At 35.2% G+C, this 16,412-nt stretch overlaps 1 protein-coding gene and 1 long non-coding RNA gene across 2 annotated transcripts; one reads left to right on the top strand and one right to left on the bottom strand.

The window, feature by feature from the left end:
* Positions 1-206: 206 nt before the first annotated feature.
* Positions 207-13,509, bottom strand: mapk13 (mitogen-activated protein kinase 13). The gene is made up of 12 exons (XM_016290401.1): positions 13,153-13,509; positions 10,812-10,941; positions 10,357-10,415; positions 10,014-10,119; positions 9,022-9,051; positions 7,591-7,638; positions 7,388-7,502; positions 3,861-3,932; positions 3,502-3,581; positions 3,197-3,275; positions 880-1,053; positions 207-782 (listed from the first exon to the last, which is right to left on the bottom strand). The coding sequence occupies exons 1-12, from the start codon at positions 13,263-13,265 to the stop codon at positions 700-702; spliced, it is 1,089 nt and encodes a 362-aa protein (XP_016145887.1). The 5' UTR covers positions 13,266-13,509; the 3' UTR covers positions 207-699.
* On the top strand, positions 4,222-15,918 carry LOC107598962 (uncharacterized). The gene is made up of 3 exons (XR_001610618.1): positions 4,222-5,177; positions 11,073-11,079; positions 15,909-15,918. It is a non-coding gene; the product is annotated as an uncharacterized lncRNA (long non-coding RNA).
* Positions 15,919-16,412: the final 494 nt, after the last annotated feature.

Below are 16,412 nucleotides of genomic sequence, written 5' to 3'. Positions count from 1 at the left end.
TTTTGCAACATTATAAATTTATTTTATATATATATATATATATATATATATATATAATGTATTTGGTCAAATTAATGCATCCTTGTTGAAAAAATTACATTTAAAAAATGTACTTAACCCAAACTTTTTAACAGTATACTGATTGTGAAATACACTAAAAACACTAAAATACTAGAAACACTAAAATACATAAAATCGTACAAAGCTGTCCTTTTAAAAAGCATTTTCATCAGATAGCACTTAGGGATAGTTTACTAAAAATAAAAAGTCTGTCATCATTTACTCACCCTCATATCATCTAAAATTATTTTCTTTTTTTGGTGAAAAAATTAGAGAATTTAGGTTTTGGTTTGTTCCCCTCAAAAAGCTATCATACGGCTGATGACTTTGAATATGGCCCACAAGCTGTCTGAAACAGCACAGGGATGGAATAAATTCTGTATAAATGGTGTGAGGGTGAGCAAATGATCCCTTTAAGGTGCTATGCATACTGGCGATAAATGTAGGACAGTTACCACTATATCAAAATAAAATGTTCATTCACCAGATGTCCAGATATACCACATATTCCTTAAGAAGTCAGTTATTGTACAAAATACTGCTTTTCATATACTTTTTAGGAGTCGATAAACAATTCTAAATTGTTCATAGGCAGAAACTAAATGGCATAATTGCAATATAATGTCAGACCCACTATCACTAGGACATTGTGAGTGTGTTTCTTCTCTTTGAGTCTCTTCTTGGGAAAGGAACAAAGCTCCTCACTTCTTTAAACGATAAACCTGTGATTAAAAAAAGATCACATTGCATTTATATACACAATATGTGCAAATATATAAAGTACAGCACGCATAACTGTGTGTATAATATGTTGCTCACGTTTCCACTCTTCTAAGGGCAATGTGGCGTTGTCGTAGCGGTCATCGTACGGCGTGGGCTCTGGGCAGTCCTCTGGGTCTCTCAGGCCATCAAAATAACTGTGTGCCAATGCACCATCAGCAGTGAGACGAGCATCAGCATCTAACACCAGCATCTTCTCAAGCAGATCTACCGCTGGGGTTAGTTACCAGTGCAGTAGCATTGATGGACAACACAGTGGGTCAGAAACAGAGCAACATCATTAGAATAGCAAAAGCTGATATATAGTATGCATTATTATATTAGTACAGGGCAAGCTGAGCTATGGTTTGATAATATTATAAAGTTATTTGATCATTTATTAGGACTAGTTGAATCTGATTTAGGTTGGTTAAGGTAGCAGAAGATCACAGTATAAAAGTTGTTACAGTTAACTACAACTAAACATAAAATTTTTCGTTAATTCAAATAAAATAAAATATAACAAAAACTCTTCTTTTATTTCAACCTGTTGCCAAAACAACATTGTTCATTTTCATTTAGTTTAACTTGGACTAAAATTAAAACTGAAATAACATTTAAAACAAAACAAAAAAGTATACACAAATATAAAAAAAAATAAAAAGAACTAATAAATATGACAAAAACTCACAACAAAATTATAACAAACTTTATCTAAAATTAAAATGGAAAATAAACAAATACGAAATCATTCAAAATATAAAGAATCTATAATAGTATCTCAATAATGGCAAAATAACACTATTTGTAGAGCAACAATTTACAATAAATTTAAATTAGATAATGGAAGTTAATGCATTAGCCATTTTTACAACATTTATTAGGTTAAAGGGGTCATATGACGTTGCTAAAAAGAACATTATTTTGTGTATTTGGTGTAATGAAATGTGTTTATGCGGTTTAAGGTTAAGAAAACACATTATTTTCCACATACTGTACATTTCTCCTCTATGCCCCGCCTTTCTGAAACGCATCGATTTTTACAAAGCTCATCGGTCTGAAAAGCGAGGTGTGCTCTGATTGGCCAGCTATCCAGTGCGTTGTGATTGGCCGAATACCTGAAGCGTGTGACGGAAATGTTACGCCCCTTGCCATATTGTGATGCCTTGTCCCGGCCGGAGCGACGAGACAAAAACATTAAAACCCATTACAAACGAGGCATTTGTTGCATCCAGTGGGGACATAATTACGGATTATATAATGTATATAATGACTTATATTTTTGGAAGACCAAACAAAGTAGTTTTGCTTTCACAACAAAACATAGCGTCACACACGGTGGCCTTGAGTGAGCCGAGGCTGGAGGCCTAGAGTGAGTAGAGGCCGGTGGGCTTGAGAACATAACGAAGCGGATATCGTCCTCTTTTGGAAGGTCAAACAAAGTAGCTTCGCTTTCACAACGAAACACACAGCGCCTTCACGACATGGCGGCAGCAACAATACTACAGCGAGAATCAAAGTTACGTCTTCTTTCTTTGCGTGAATATTTGGGCGGTGTTATGCAAATCTTTCCACATAGTGACGTAGACATGTGGGGGCGTGTTAGAACGAGCCGTTTTAGGTAGGCGTTGTTAACTCTTAACTTTTATAAAGAATATCTCTTTGGATTTGAGACTTTAGTCTTTGCAACTTTACAGATCTTCTTTACGCACCAAGAGCTTGTGACACTCCAAAGAGAAAGGAAAAATTGAAATTGCATCATATGACCCCTTTAATGTTAATCTATAAATATACTACTGTTCATTGTTAATTCATGTTTGCTCACAATTAATGTTAATTTACAGCTTGTACTGCTTGAAAATGTTAATGTATTAGTATAGAAATTAACATATATTATTAAATGCTGTAAACATGCATTAACTAATGTTAACTAACTGAACCTTTATTGTAAAGTGTTACCAATTCTAAAAATAACTGCAGAGTTAACAAAGCTTCAGAAAACTAACATCGAATAATAATGTCATTAAAATGTTTGGCTGACGTTTCATATTTTTTTGGATGCCTATTAAATTCCAAGTTGCAATACATAACTAATCTAGAAGTTTCCACTGCTGTGCCATAGTACAGAATATGTGTGGCAATACCAGGTGACATTCTTCCTGACGTTTGGTGAAAAATGTAAAAACTTGCTTAAATTGTTCTGTTGCATTTGCTCAGCATCTTGTCATTTTTGTCAGAAATAATGGCATGTCACATTGACAGGCAGCAACTATGCAGTCAAACTAAATCACAAGTTTTACAATGAAAAAAGTCTCTTGCTAAGCAAGAAATGTGACAACATGACAAAGGAGTAATTTTTCATTGGGGTATTACTTACCTTTTTCACTGGCTCTGGGAAACAATGTTGAGAAGTCTTTGCGTGGGTAGTGGGGCAGGGATTTGACATAGCTTTTTGCCTATTCAACAGCAATGAAGACATATTGACATTGATCGAGATCAGGAATGACAGCCGAGCACAGTAGCTACAGCAACCGTCACGCAAAACGTTAATAATTCAAGTTGAATTTTTTCCCTAAATATTCAAGACCATTTTCTCAATCTTACTTCACATTGCATTAGCAATTCATTCAGACATATCATGTATTAAAGATACCATCTTTGGTTGCATCGAAAATGTCTTACCTCTGGGCTTTCTAGTTTCTCAGTAAATTCTGGACCTGGTGCCCCTGTAACTTTCATTATCTGAATCAACTGGTCCATGTCTGAATGTCAAAAGTTAAAGACAATGCACATCATGTCATTTCCAAGTTATTTCTGTTCTTGACAAGCATGACAAAAGGGAATAAGTGGGCACAGCATTTCGAAATGCAATTGCAATTAACTAAATGACAGTGTACTGACTGTAAATCAGTCATTTGAAATTTAATTAGCAGAATGTTAAAAGGTGAAAGTTTCACTTTCTTGAAATTCAGCCCTCAGAATATGTTCATTCAGAAAAAAAAACTGGAAATAAATTAGGCAAAGTGAATGCTGAAGGATACAGTCTTTTCCTTTAAAGAGTGTTTTTCCATTGAACATTTCACCCATGATGCACCCAACAGACCAGATATCCACTAGAAAGCAGAAAAAGGCAACAATCGCACATATTGAAATATAATAATCATTGCAACCACCAGCCATTAAAACAATGCAGACCATTTGACACACAGTACATTAATGTAGCAAATCTGAATCAGCAGAGCACATTCGGTAAACTGGCAATTAAAGATTGATATCTACATGAAGCAGTGGTTCTCAACCCGCGGCCCGTCACAAATTCAAATGCGGCCCACCATGCTGAACACAATTAAAAAAATAACTTTCAGTTTTAAAATTCATTTTAGTTTTTACATTCATTTAAAAATGTACGAAACAAATATAAGCTATAATGTTTTAGTTATGTAAAATAATTGTGGCAGGTGATATTTAGGGAGTAAAGTGAATTAAGGGTGTGTGGTTAGCTATGTATAAAGATCAGCGGTAGGAACGAGAACGGCAGGTGCGTTTGTTTCTGGCCCGGCGGAAATAGACCGATACTTTTACTGTTTGTTTGCGAGAGGTTCGCAGGTGGATTTTCTTGGATCTCGGAGATAGGTATGAGTTTTGTTTTTTTTAATCTTAAAATGTTTTAATATGTGGTGTGTGTTTTAGGAAGAATAATAAAGGTGTTTTAATGCATGTGTTTCAGCTCTATGAAGCCTATTGTTTCATAGGCGAGGGGTTTGCATATGCCGTCTTTTGGATCTTTGACATAGGTAGGAGTTTGTTTGAAGCACTAAAATGTTTTAATAGGTGGTGTTTGTCTTGATATACTGTAAATAATAAAGGTATTTTAATGTGTGTGTTTCAGCTCTACGGAGCCCATTTGTTGCTCTTGTTGTATTTGGGTTTCAGTTTATTTTTTGGTTTTGGTTTATTGTCTAGTCCGCCCGGATACTTGAATTGGTAAGTGGGCCGAAAGAAATGGGAACGACCCTTTAGGCGGACTAGTTTTCTTTTGTTTATTTATATTTTTGTTTGTTCCCCCCATTGCTTATATATACTTCACAAGATGCTATATGCTTAGTGTTTAAGCAGAGTTGAGCTTTTTTTGCATGTAATTTACTTTTGATGAATTGTGTGAACCACGAAGGTTTATTATAATGGGTTTTTGTGTGATTTTTGCTGTTTTTGTATGGTTTGATGCTCAACTCTTGCTTGGTTAACTTATGTTTAAGGTGTCCTGCGTAATAAAAAAAAAACTCTGTAAAGCCATCAATACATTTTCGGGATTTATTTAAACGAACCTGAGTTGTGTTGATGTTTATTTAAAGGTGGACGTAATTTTGTTTTTCATATATTATTTTCAGACATGAGCAGACCTGTAGGCTACTCATGTAAATAACGTTTCGCATTTAACAAACACTTACAAGCGCGCACTTTGGCAGAATTCAATTCAAATAGTCATCAGCAGCCATTAGTTCGGTAAAATTGAGCATCAGAATGGACAGATTTGTTATTAAGGGAGAAAAACTAAATGTGGAAAATGCCAGCAAAGGAACACATAAAAACAACAATAATCTATAAGCAGTGAAGGTAGGAGAGTTCTGGACTTTCGGTTTGCCCCGCCACTCACTTGAAGATGTTCAAAAGGAAACTACTATGCAGCAATCATCCTTAATTGCAAAAATGTGGCAAAACATCTCTGGAGAGAACCTCAGATTATTAAATTCGAAAGTGTTTTCCATATGTGGATCAACATAGGCTACATTGGTGAACGCACATTTTCTGCAATGTTGCGCGTCAAGTCACGCTTCCGTGCGCGTCTTCCAGACTGCAACTTCATTGTGCTGTAACTCCTTTCGAGCAGAATTTCACAAAATTTGTCAGCTCCCGACAACATCAGGTGTTTTATTAATGGTGAGTATAATTATTTTTTAATTTATTTTAATGAATGTAATTGATTAGATAATATATTTAGGCTATAATATATAATATAATATTATATATATAATATATATAATATGGTTGGTTTGTATTAGTGACCTAATATGTAAATGATATGCGTGCGGCCCGTGAGACTTGCACTTGGACCATAGTGCGGCCCAGTGGAAAAAAATGTTGAGAACCACTGACATGAAGGAAGGGTATCTGAGCATTTGTAAAAATTCAACAATATTTAAAAGTGCAAATTATTGTGAAATGTTTGTCTAAATAAGTGTGATTTTATTTAGCACATACAACTGATAAGTGCTTTATTTAGCACACACAACTACATAATTTAGCACAAAAAATATTAATGTAATCTCATGAATATTTATATGGAACAGTGATAGATGGAGTTCTAAACGAATAGTTAGGAGGAGCTTGTTTATCTAATTCTGTCAATTACACAAATATGAGTGATTTACACATTTACAATTACATATAAGTATCACCGGTCACCATTTATTTTAAGGTATAATTCTCACTATTAACAAACTATTAACTATGACTTTTGCCTCAAACTCCTAATTTGTTGCTTATTAATAGTAAGGTAGTTGTTAAGTTTAGGTATCAGGTAGGATTAGGGATGTAGAATATGGTCATGCAGAAAGTGCTTTATAATTAGTAATAACCAGCCAATATGTTAATAATATGCATGCTAATAAGCAACTAGTTAATAGTGAGATTTGGTCCCTATACTAAAGTGTTACCGTACCACCACAAGTGACCGAGTTCAATATTTAGGCACAACAATACTTAGGCAGAAACAATGTCTGATTTAATCTTGTTTTTTTTTTTTCATTTGCATTTTCATTAATTTTATATTTTGATTTTATTCTCATTTACATTTGAATTAAAACCCATTAACATGTTAAATACATTTAATAGTATTAAAATGTTTTAATTCATCTAATTTATTGTTAAAAAAAAAATCAATAAATTACATTTTCTATAAACCTCAAGAGAATTTGTAAAGATTTAAACATGTAAACTTGTATAGAAATAAGCTGTATGAGTTTATTTGTAAGGTGTCCATATGTTGATATTGTAGGTATCAATGTTAAACCTATACCTATGAATACCAATGAGAGCATGTTAGAACTGCTCATATAAACCAACAGAGGTGCTATTGAACAGATAAAAAAAAAATAACTGGAGCATAACAGATGACTAAATCAATATTTACTGTATTTAACCTCATATTCTAGACAACACTAAATTAGGGAACACATATTCTCTAATAACTATGAGTTTCCCCTAGGTAAACTCTTAATTTGCTGCTTATTGATAGGAAGTAAGGTGGTTGCTGTAGTAGTTATGCTTAGGTAAGGGGTAGGGTTAAAGGATTTAGAATACGGTCCTGCAGAATAAGGCATTAATATGTGTTTACAAGTACTAATAACCAGCCAATATGCTAGTAATATGCATGCTAATTAGCAACTAGTTAATAGTGAATAGTGTTCCCTAATAGTGTAACCATATGTTTTGCCTAATCAGAGTGAACCTAGCTCTCAGTAATAATTTTAAGAGGTGTGTACGTCTTAATGAATGACAAACATCTTGCCTGTCTGCGTGTAGTGCATCCAGTTTAGAATGACCTCAGGGGCCCGGTACCACCTCGTCACCACGTAACCCGTCATCTCTGCTTCTGCATGGCGCGCCAGGCCAAAATCCAGGATCTGCAGGCAGACCAAACGCAGAGCGTCACTGTCAACCGTAAGAGGGTTACGCTTCTCTCTTTTATGGTGAAAGAATGGTGGCACAAACCTTCAGCTCACAGTCTTGGTTCACAGCCAGGTTTCCTGGTTTGAGGTCCTGCAATGCATAAAGGTGTTAATCTTCCTACAAAGACATTGTTCTTGAACAATTACACAACATCTTAATGGATTTCTTAAGAAATCTTAATTCTGAACGCAGTAAGCTGTATTTCACAGCTCCAGGCGGCTTCGAACAGAACTGAGCATGTACAGGCACTGCGTCACCAAACAGGAAATTACTGGGATTACCTCACAGGACAATGTGTAATAAGGGAAGCTCAGACAAAGCAAAAAGCACATTTCAGAACCTGCATGTAAAATAAAAAAAATAGGATAAATCACTACTGTAGCTTGGCATACATTCATTTTTTGGACATTTCAATCTGTGCATCTACCATTTAAAACATACTGCCAGAATGTCTCCAGAAAAGCACTTCTACAACTCTAAGAGCATTTAAATACTGTATTATAGATACACACACACACACACACACACACACAACCATTCAAAATTCTGGGGTCAGTAAGATTTTTTGTTATACAGCAAGGATGCATTCAATTGATAAAAAGTTATAGTACATACATTTAAATAGTTACAACTTATAATTTCAACTTTCTATTTATCAAATAATCCTACAAAAATTGTAATAGTTTTGACAAAAATATTAAGCGGCACAACTGTTTTCAACATTGACAATCATAATAAATGTTTCTTGAGCAGCAAATCAGCATATTAGAATGATTTCTGAAGGATCATGTGACACTGAAGACTGGATGATGCTGAATATTCAGCTTTGCATCACAGGAATAAATTACATTTTGTAATATATTAAAACAGAAAACTATTACTTCACAATATTACAGTTTTACTGTATTTTTGATGAAATACAGCCTTGGTGAGCATAAGAGACTTCTTTCAAAAATATTTTAAAAAATCTTACGGACCCCAAACTTTTGGACAGTATTACTGTATATGCCTATTTTCATAATCCAATAACGTTTCACAAATTTGTACATGAACGTTCTTTTCCATTATTTGGCATTTGGATAAAGATATTCATAAATAATGAAGAAAAACAGCTTTACATGTTGTAATACTCGAGTAAAAACAAGACTCATAACAGCAATCCATTATATTAAATCTAATTGGATGAGCCACATCTGAGGCTGTTGTAAACTAGTTAATATGTGACTAAATACGAATTAGAAATATATTTATTCCTCTTAATCTGAGAGGGATGACTATTCTGATCAATACATATTAGCGAATTAGCAGTAAGTAAATGTAATTCATGGAGATGAAAACTCCCCAATGGAGCACATTTGCATCTCCCCGGGAAGAGCTACAACGATCCCAAGAGAGGCCATGTGTCTTTAATTCAGATCTGTGTGGAAATGATAACTGAGCAGATGCTGTTTATTCATTGCCAGTCTCACTTACTCTGTGAATGATGCCAGCACCATGAATGTACTGTGGAGTGGAGAGAAACAGAGGGACAGAGAGGAAGAAAGAAATACCACAAGTCAGTATTATGACATTCTTCACAGTGTTATGTTTTAGTATTTGATTACACTAATGGGATTGATCTGAAAGATTGTATTACCATTCCTAATGGCAATCATTTTAAGCCCAAAGTATACTTCTGTTTTTATAAGTACATAATTTTTCTCCTCAATTATTCAGTCGCTTTAGTTTTGTCAGATGTTTACTAACTTAAAGTCAACAGGAAACCACATTCACAACCCAGTTTACTTTGGTAATGTGATGCATTTATAGAAAAAAAGAAAGTAAAAGAAGCAACTCTTTCTTAATCAGGAATGGAATGGATTATGGTTAATTCAGTGGTGGAGCATTTTGCTTGTAATAAAGTGCACTGATGAATCATGTACAGAAAGTCCACAAAAATACACTTCCGTTCAAACATTTGAGGTCAGTTCGATTTTTTAAAAACGCCTTTATGCTCGCCAAGACTGCATTTATTTGATCAAAAATACAGTAAAAAATAAATATTGTGAAATACTACTTCAATTAAAAAGAACTTTCTATTAATATATTTTTATGTATGAAATGTAATTTATTCCTGTTATGGAAAAGCCGAATTTTCAAAAAAAATCATTGCTTATTAATATCAATTTGCTTAATATTTTTGTGGAAACTTTTAAAAAAAAAATCTAAATCTATAAATGTCTTTAGTGTAAGTTTTGATCAATTTAATGCATCCTTGCTGAATAAATGTATTAATTTCTCTCAAAAAATAACTTCTCACTGACCTTGGACTTTTGAACGGAAGTGTATTAACAGTCAATTTTGGTTCCATGTTCTGTTCTGACTGGCTGTGTTGCATCACACAGCATTTTAATTTTCAGAAACTGTTGTAAACTTGTCACATCATGCCTGGTTGAGAAAATGTTGCCTCTTTTTGTGAGTCTGACCTTTAGTCCGCACAGCATTTGATAGACCAGGAACTGGATACGGTCTTCTGTAAGGATGCCCTTGACTTTAGAGAGGTCTGTGTACATGTACGGCATCACCAGGTAGCTAAAACAGAAAGGAACTGCTTATTTCTTTTTTAAAGGAATAATTCACCCAAAGATTAATTCTGTCATTATTTATTGACTGTCATGTCATTTAAAACCCATTTGCTTGTGTTGTTTTGAAAAAAAAATTAAAAATTTTTTTGAGTAGATAAATACAGAATTCTAATTTTTTTCTCTTCAAATATGACATATGGCTAACAGATCGATTTTACATGCAAAGGCCTCATTAAAAACTTACAAGTCTTGGAAGTCGTCCAGTCTGGAGGCAGGAGTGAAGACGTCTAGCAAGCCTATTACCTTGGGTTGGACAGCAAAAAAGCAAGTGAGTCACAGCCTTTTCAAGATGTTATAATGGTGTTCGATGGACAGACTGACTGAATAAAGCTGCCTCGGTTTCAATGTAATCTTTTAAATGCTTATATAAGGCGCTTATAGTTTATGACACCACACTCAATCATCAGTGTGTCTCCAGGTGCCACAAGTATCCTGTTCTGAACTTACACACCGAGTCCGCCAAGCTAAACATTTGACACTCACGCCATTCTCAATGAAAACAATGCGAGTATGGTGTGATACAAGTCTTTCTGTGCCTTGCAAAAGTCATTCAAGCCATTGAAACTGCTGGAAAATAGAACTAACAATGTAAGCAACAAGATCTGACCTCAAGGCACGTCAGGCATAAAAGACACTTACATTTTCATGTTTCATATGCTTGAGCAGCCTCAGTTCACGATAGGCTCTCTTCGCGAAGATCTCTGACTGAAAGGGTCGGTGCAGCTTCTTGATAGCCACCTTCTCTTTGGATTTATTATTAATGGCCGAGCTAAGAAAAGGAGAACAATCATAAATCATGAAAAAATATTCTGAACTGAGGTTTGAAGGTTTAATGACACACCTTTACAGATTCAGGAACTGATATAGAAAGTGCAATATTCAAATAAGAATCTGCACAAGCATGTTAGTTGACGTTGCTTGGCTGCAAAGACTTGTTGTCAATGCATGCGGGTTTCACAGTCCCCCAACTTTCACCAGTGTCTGATCTTAGAGCTGTTGTGAAGGTTTTGTGGCATTAAACAGTGAACAGGAAACGTCAATGCTGCTGGGATATATCATATCATGACTAAAGGTGTGTTCCATTCGACCGTAAGTGGACTGCGAAGTGGACTTCACAGGGTATTCCACCATCTTAAGTGAGATTCCAATCTGAAGGGAGCGAACAGGTCACTGCGAACGGCATAGGGAATAAGGGAACATTGATACATCACTTCACAGGAAGTGGAGAGGGACAATCACCCAACTGTCATTGCGCACCGCGTCACCAGTCAGAACTAACGATAAAGCAGAGCAGTTGAAAGAATTTTTAAAAGACTCTGCAATGGAGGGGTTGCAATAAATGTATTAGCCTAAGCCTATTATACAAATTAGAGTATTTATGAATGGTTATGGAGATTAATGTTACATTTGCATATTGTATTGTATGAATAGGTGAAACTACGTAAAAACTGGCGAGAAACAGCCGAGGCCCTGTCCTTTTTTATTTGACTTTATTTAACTCAGGAGAGTTAGCTACTCGAAAGCGCACGAGATGAAACCACTACAATCTGTTAACAGTCTAAACATATCAATTTTGACTATATTTATTAGATACATAATTGTATAGCCGTTGTATTTGATATGCATTTACATTGAAAAGTAAAATAAATTACAATATTTATTTATTTTATATCATAATCCGTGTGACCCCGTCATTGCCTTTCTATGATGACGTTCCAGGGTGTTCCAAATGAGCGATTTTTGTCAGTGAGTCCACTTCAACGGATATCCCGTGCTTAGGGAGTAGGGAGCAGTGAACACTGCGTAGGGACCCTGTCAATCGGAACGCACCTTAAATTTAGCAATGATCTGACTGTAATAGTGAAAATACAGTAGCATAAGCATCTCGAGCAAATAGCCTGCAAAATTAGAAATGCATGATAAATTGGTGACATCAGCAGCGTAGTCAGTCTGATTTGGCCGTTACTGGTTGTTGAAAATAGAGCTAACAAAAAACGTTTTCATAACTACAAAACATCCATTGTTTTATCAATCTTTTCTACTGTACAGTACATTTGACACCTTGTTTCCACTGAAAGCACGTGATTTCACTTAGTGTGAAAAACAGGCCTAACAGTGTCGATTTTTATCATATCGGTTATCAGTCATAACCAAATTATCATTGGTTAGTTATCTTATCAGCTCAAAGTCTGAGATCAGACTCCCCCAAGCAGTCCAACCAAGTAAGTTTATCAAGTAAGATGAACTTATTTGATAGATATATAAAAAAAAAAACTCAAGCCAGATTATAATGTCATAATAACCAGGATATAGGCACAACTTCACAGTACAATTTCATGAACTACCATGATTTCACAGTGTCCGTGGCAAAAACTTTTGACATACGAACATAACATTCCTTAAAACTAACTAGCATCTATTTGCATTTTACTAACTACTACTTATTTTTTTAATTACTCCAGTCAGTTATAGTGCAACAGTGAAACGGATGCCGTGCGCGCGCCCAAAGACAGTTGGACAGTGTATTAGAGGTTAAAAAAATTATATAAATACTGTTCGGTTTCTCGCACAAACTGATCGTTTCGTGTCTTAGGACATCAATGTGTCGTCACGAGCCGCAGGGTTTAATTTGGATTTGTCTGTGCATGTTTTTTTTACTCTCATAGATTTTGTTACCAATGCCATGCATTATACGACAGATAGACTGCAACGGTTGGAGTTAAAAATCATCATATGTGTTCTACTGAAGAAACAAAGTCACCTACATCTTGGATGCCCTGGGGTTAAGCAGATAAACATCAAGTGGGTTTTTGGGTTTTTCATTTTTGGGTGAACTATCCCTTTAAGAGTCACTATTACTACTAACTACACACTAGTTGGAAGCAATGAATGTTAAAGTGGCTTGCCACATAGTTCTACTTCGTGCGGCAACCTGTTGAAAGGCAGTTCACGAGCGTCTACCTGCATGTCAGGAACTCACCACACGCTGCCATAAGCTCCCGTTCCGATCTGCTTTAAGCAGACGTACTTGTCCGGAACTTCCCATACCGTACTGTTGATCTCCTCTCGACTGAATTCCACCCGTGACTCCATTTAGTGATGAAGGAAATCAGGCAGAGAGCAAACGTTCACCACGCACACAGCGACTCCTACGCGATGTTATGCATTCGAGTACCAAAAGGTCACTACGTAGGAACGATTCTTTTTCACGCCAAAATAAAACAGCCGTTTATCTGGTTCCATGTAGCGTGGAGTGGCCGCGGAATCGACGCTTTAAATCCCTAGCCATTGAAACTTTGAAACGCTCCGAGATCGAACGCGCTGAGATCTGTCTGAGGTTGACGTCATGATCCCCCGCACACGCCCACTTCCGAATTTAAACAACTGCTGCTTTGATTGACACACTGCTGCTCACCTCCATGTAAACACATACGGGTGATTCTGCAGTTCAGTTAACACAACGTGTTTGCCAATTTACTTTGAATGCGATCAAATATATAGAAATTGATGTTTTAGCAAATTCTCAAATAAATAAAAATATATAAAAAATATGATTTTCAAACAGATGCTCTATGATTGACTGATGATTGATTTCCTCTGTCACATCACATGTTCATGATAATCGACTCAGTTGTACTCCAAAGTGATTGCTAATTACAGCCGTTCTTTACTATACAAACGTTAACATAGGACCAATTTAATTAAAAGTATTATTTTTTTTAGGCTTTTATGGAAAAAGTGCAAAGTAAAATTTTATTTGAACAATTTTGTAAATGTATTTTAGGGGAACTAAAGTCAGAGAAATTCTGCAATTCTACATTGTAAAATTACAATTTTAGACAAACATGAGAGAAATGTGTACACATAGCTATACGTGAAAATGAAATGTGCTGATATTTTAATAGAGAAATTCTGCAAACACTTAATTTAGTTAAATTAAACAAAACAATTTTAAAAAGTTAAGAACGAAACAAAACATCAAATTAAGTTCCATTTCTTGTCTTGACAGTGATAGATAGATAGATAGATAGATAGATAGATAGATAGATAGATAGATAGATAGATAGGATGAGGGAAACATGTAAATGAAAATGGTTAATACACGCGTTTGTGACATTTCAGAGAAATTCTGCAAATTTCACAAACACTTAATTTAGATTTTTTTTTTAAGTTAAGAACTAAACAAAATATCAAGTATCATTTCTCAGAGAGAGGAAGGGAGGGAGAGAGATTCAAAATGTAGATAGCCTAAAATGATCAAATTAGGCAAACATACTTAAAAATAAAAATGGCTAATAAATGTGCTGTGATATTTTAGAGAAATTCAGCAAGCACTTAATTTAGGCAAAATTTAAAAAAGAAGCTAAGAACTTAGCAAATATCAAATCAAGTATAATTTATTATACATACATACATACACATATATATATATATATAGAGAGAGAGAGAGAGAGAGAGAGAGAGAGAGAGAGAGAGAGAGATTTTGCTCTAACAACAAATGTATATTATTCATACACTATAAAAACACACCTGCAAGGCCCGAATTCACTCATGGGACATCATAATAGAGCAGATAAGGGACTAATATTCAGCCTGGCTGTAATGGAAACTGGCACATCCTATTGGTATATCAGGACAGTTATCCCAATGTGATGTACAGTAAAGGTTATAGTGAGCCATCACAAAATTAAATGCAGTGGAGAATCTGAGAGTAGTAGCTCTTGGATATTCCCTCTTGGGCTTATTCATCTCTCTACTAGTTTTATGGGTACTGAACCACTCAATTATTGGAAGACTATAACAGTGAAAGACAAAAATAAATTCTTACAGGCTGTGCAATGAAAGCTTATTTATTTAAAGATGTTAGCCACTAGATGGCACTGTCAGACTGTCATAATGTGAGCAGCATCATTGGTTGCAGGCATGACAGCTGTGTAATATTAGTCACAGAACCATCATCGCAAACTGATTAGATGTGCCTTTTACTTATTATGTGAGATTCTGTAGCATGATCCAACTACATGTTGCAACGTGTGAACCCATGAACACCTATTAGGTATCTAAGTTTAATATACAAATATGAATTTGTTGGTTAAAAAGGAATATGAAAACATTAACAGCTCAGCTTGTCTAATAAGCCCCTCTAAATCCATCTAACATTTTCAGAGAGCTGGCTGACATGCTCTTGTAAAAGTGATGAATAAAAAAAAAGTCACAGTTTTACGGCCACGACTTCCTGTGTTGCAGTGCAGAGATAATTGGCTCATTAGCAGCAGACTGCGTTGTGGTGGGCTCTTCCTTCCTGAACTAACGGTTGTGGGGGGCTTTGGCTCTTCATCCGTTCTGAATAATCAAACTGGATCTAAATGTCAGTAGTGTCGCTCTAATATGTATTCATAACTCGGGGGATTTTATTTTTTTAAATATCTGGGTGGTGGTGTAATCCAGAGCTAAAATACACATTTAAACCTGGATTGACACATCTGACACATAATTTCAAACGAGTACATGTTGGTCTTTGCTTGTAAATCTCTCATTATGCTGTATTTTTTTTGTCAGCTTGTTTTCTTTCAATTAGCCCAGGTTTTGTATTTCTTTTTAGAACTGATAGGTCATACCTCATTGATCTGAGCATGCACCTCAGTTTTTGAGTGAAAGGAGCATTATTTGTGGATAATTTTGGCAATGTTCACTGAAGAAGTGAAGCGCATAAGCTTATTTTCTGTGGAAAAAAAGCATTATTTTGTGGAGAATGCAATGTTCACTCAAAATGTGCTGTATAATAAGATCAGTGAGACCTATGATCAATCAGTCACAAAAAGAAATACAAAACCTGGTAGAATTGAAAGAAAACAAGGTGATAAAACGACTGAATCCAATATTTGGTAATAATGTAGCATAATAAGAAAATGTCTTTTTTAGGTCAGTCATTTTTGCAAGTGAAACAGGGGGGTCACAAAAGAGTAACTAAATTATCAAAATTTTGGGGAAGTTGTTATGTGTTAGCATAGTCAGTAAGTATGAGTCTAAAGCAAAAACTTTAATAGCATTTTTGGGTCAAAATGACTAACACAACATGATGATGGCTAAAAGCATTGCATTTATTTTGCAATCATAACTATGTATAATTGCATTTTACTTGCACCCTATCAAAACAGATATGCAACACTTTTGTGTCACAACCCATCAGTTGAGGACAACAGGACAATTTAATGGACTAAACCCAGAATGCAGTGTCTT

Source organism: Sinocyclocheilus grahami, unplaced genomic scaffold, assembly GCF_001515645.1.
Source record: "Sinocyclocheilus grahami isolate Dianchi unplaced genomic scaffold, SAMN03320097.WGS_v1.1 scaffold259.1, whole genome shotgun sequence".
NCBI lineage: Eukaryota > Metazoa > Chordata > Actinopteri > Cypriniformes > Cyprinidae > Sinocyclocheilus > Sinocyclocheilus grahami.
The sequence above is the reverse complement of the archived record's forward strand: the minus strand, read 5'-3'. Positions and strand labels throughout refer to the sequence as shown.

Bases quoted from the DNA above. Each gene is read 5' to 3' on its own strand.
- mapk13 (XM_016290401.1), bottom strand. From the start codon at position 13,265: ATGGAGTCACGGGTGGAATTCAGTCGAGAGGAGATCAACAGTACGGTA. The intron at 7,503-7,590 runs GTTTGTGCCACC...GTCTGCCTGCAG, and splicing joins ACCAAGACTGTGAGCTGAAG to ATCCTGGATTTTGGCCTGGC. The intron at 3,276-3,501 runs GTAAGACATTTT...GCTGTTGAATAG, and splicing joins AGAAACTAGAAAGCCCAGAG to GCAAAAAGCTATGTCAAATC.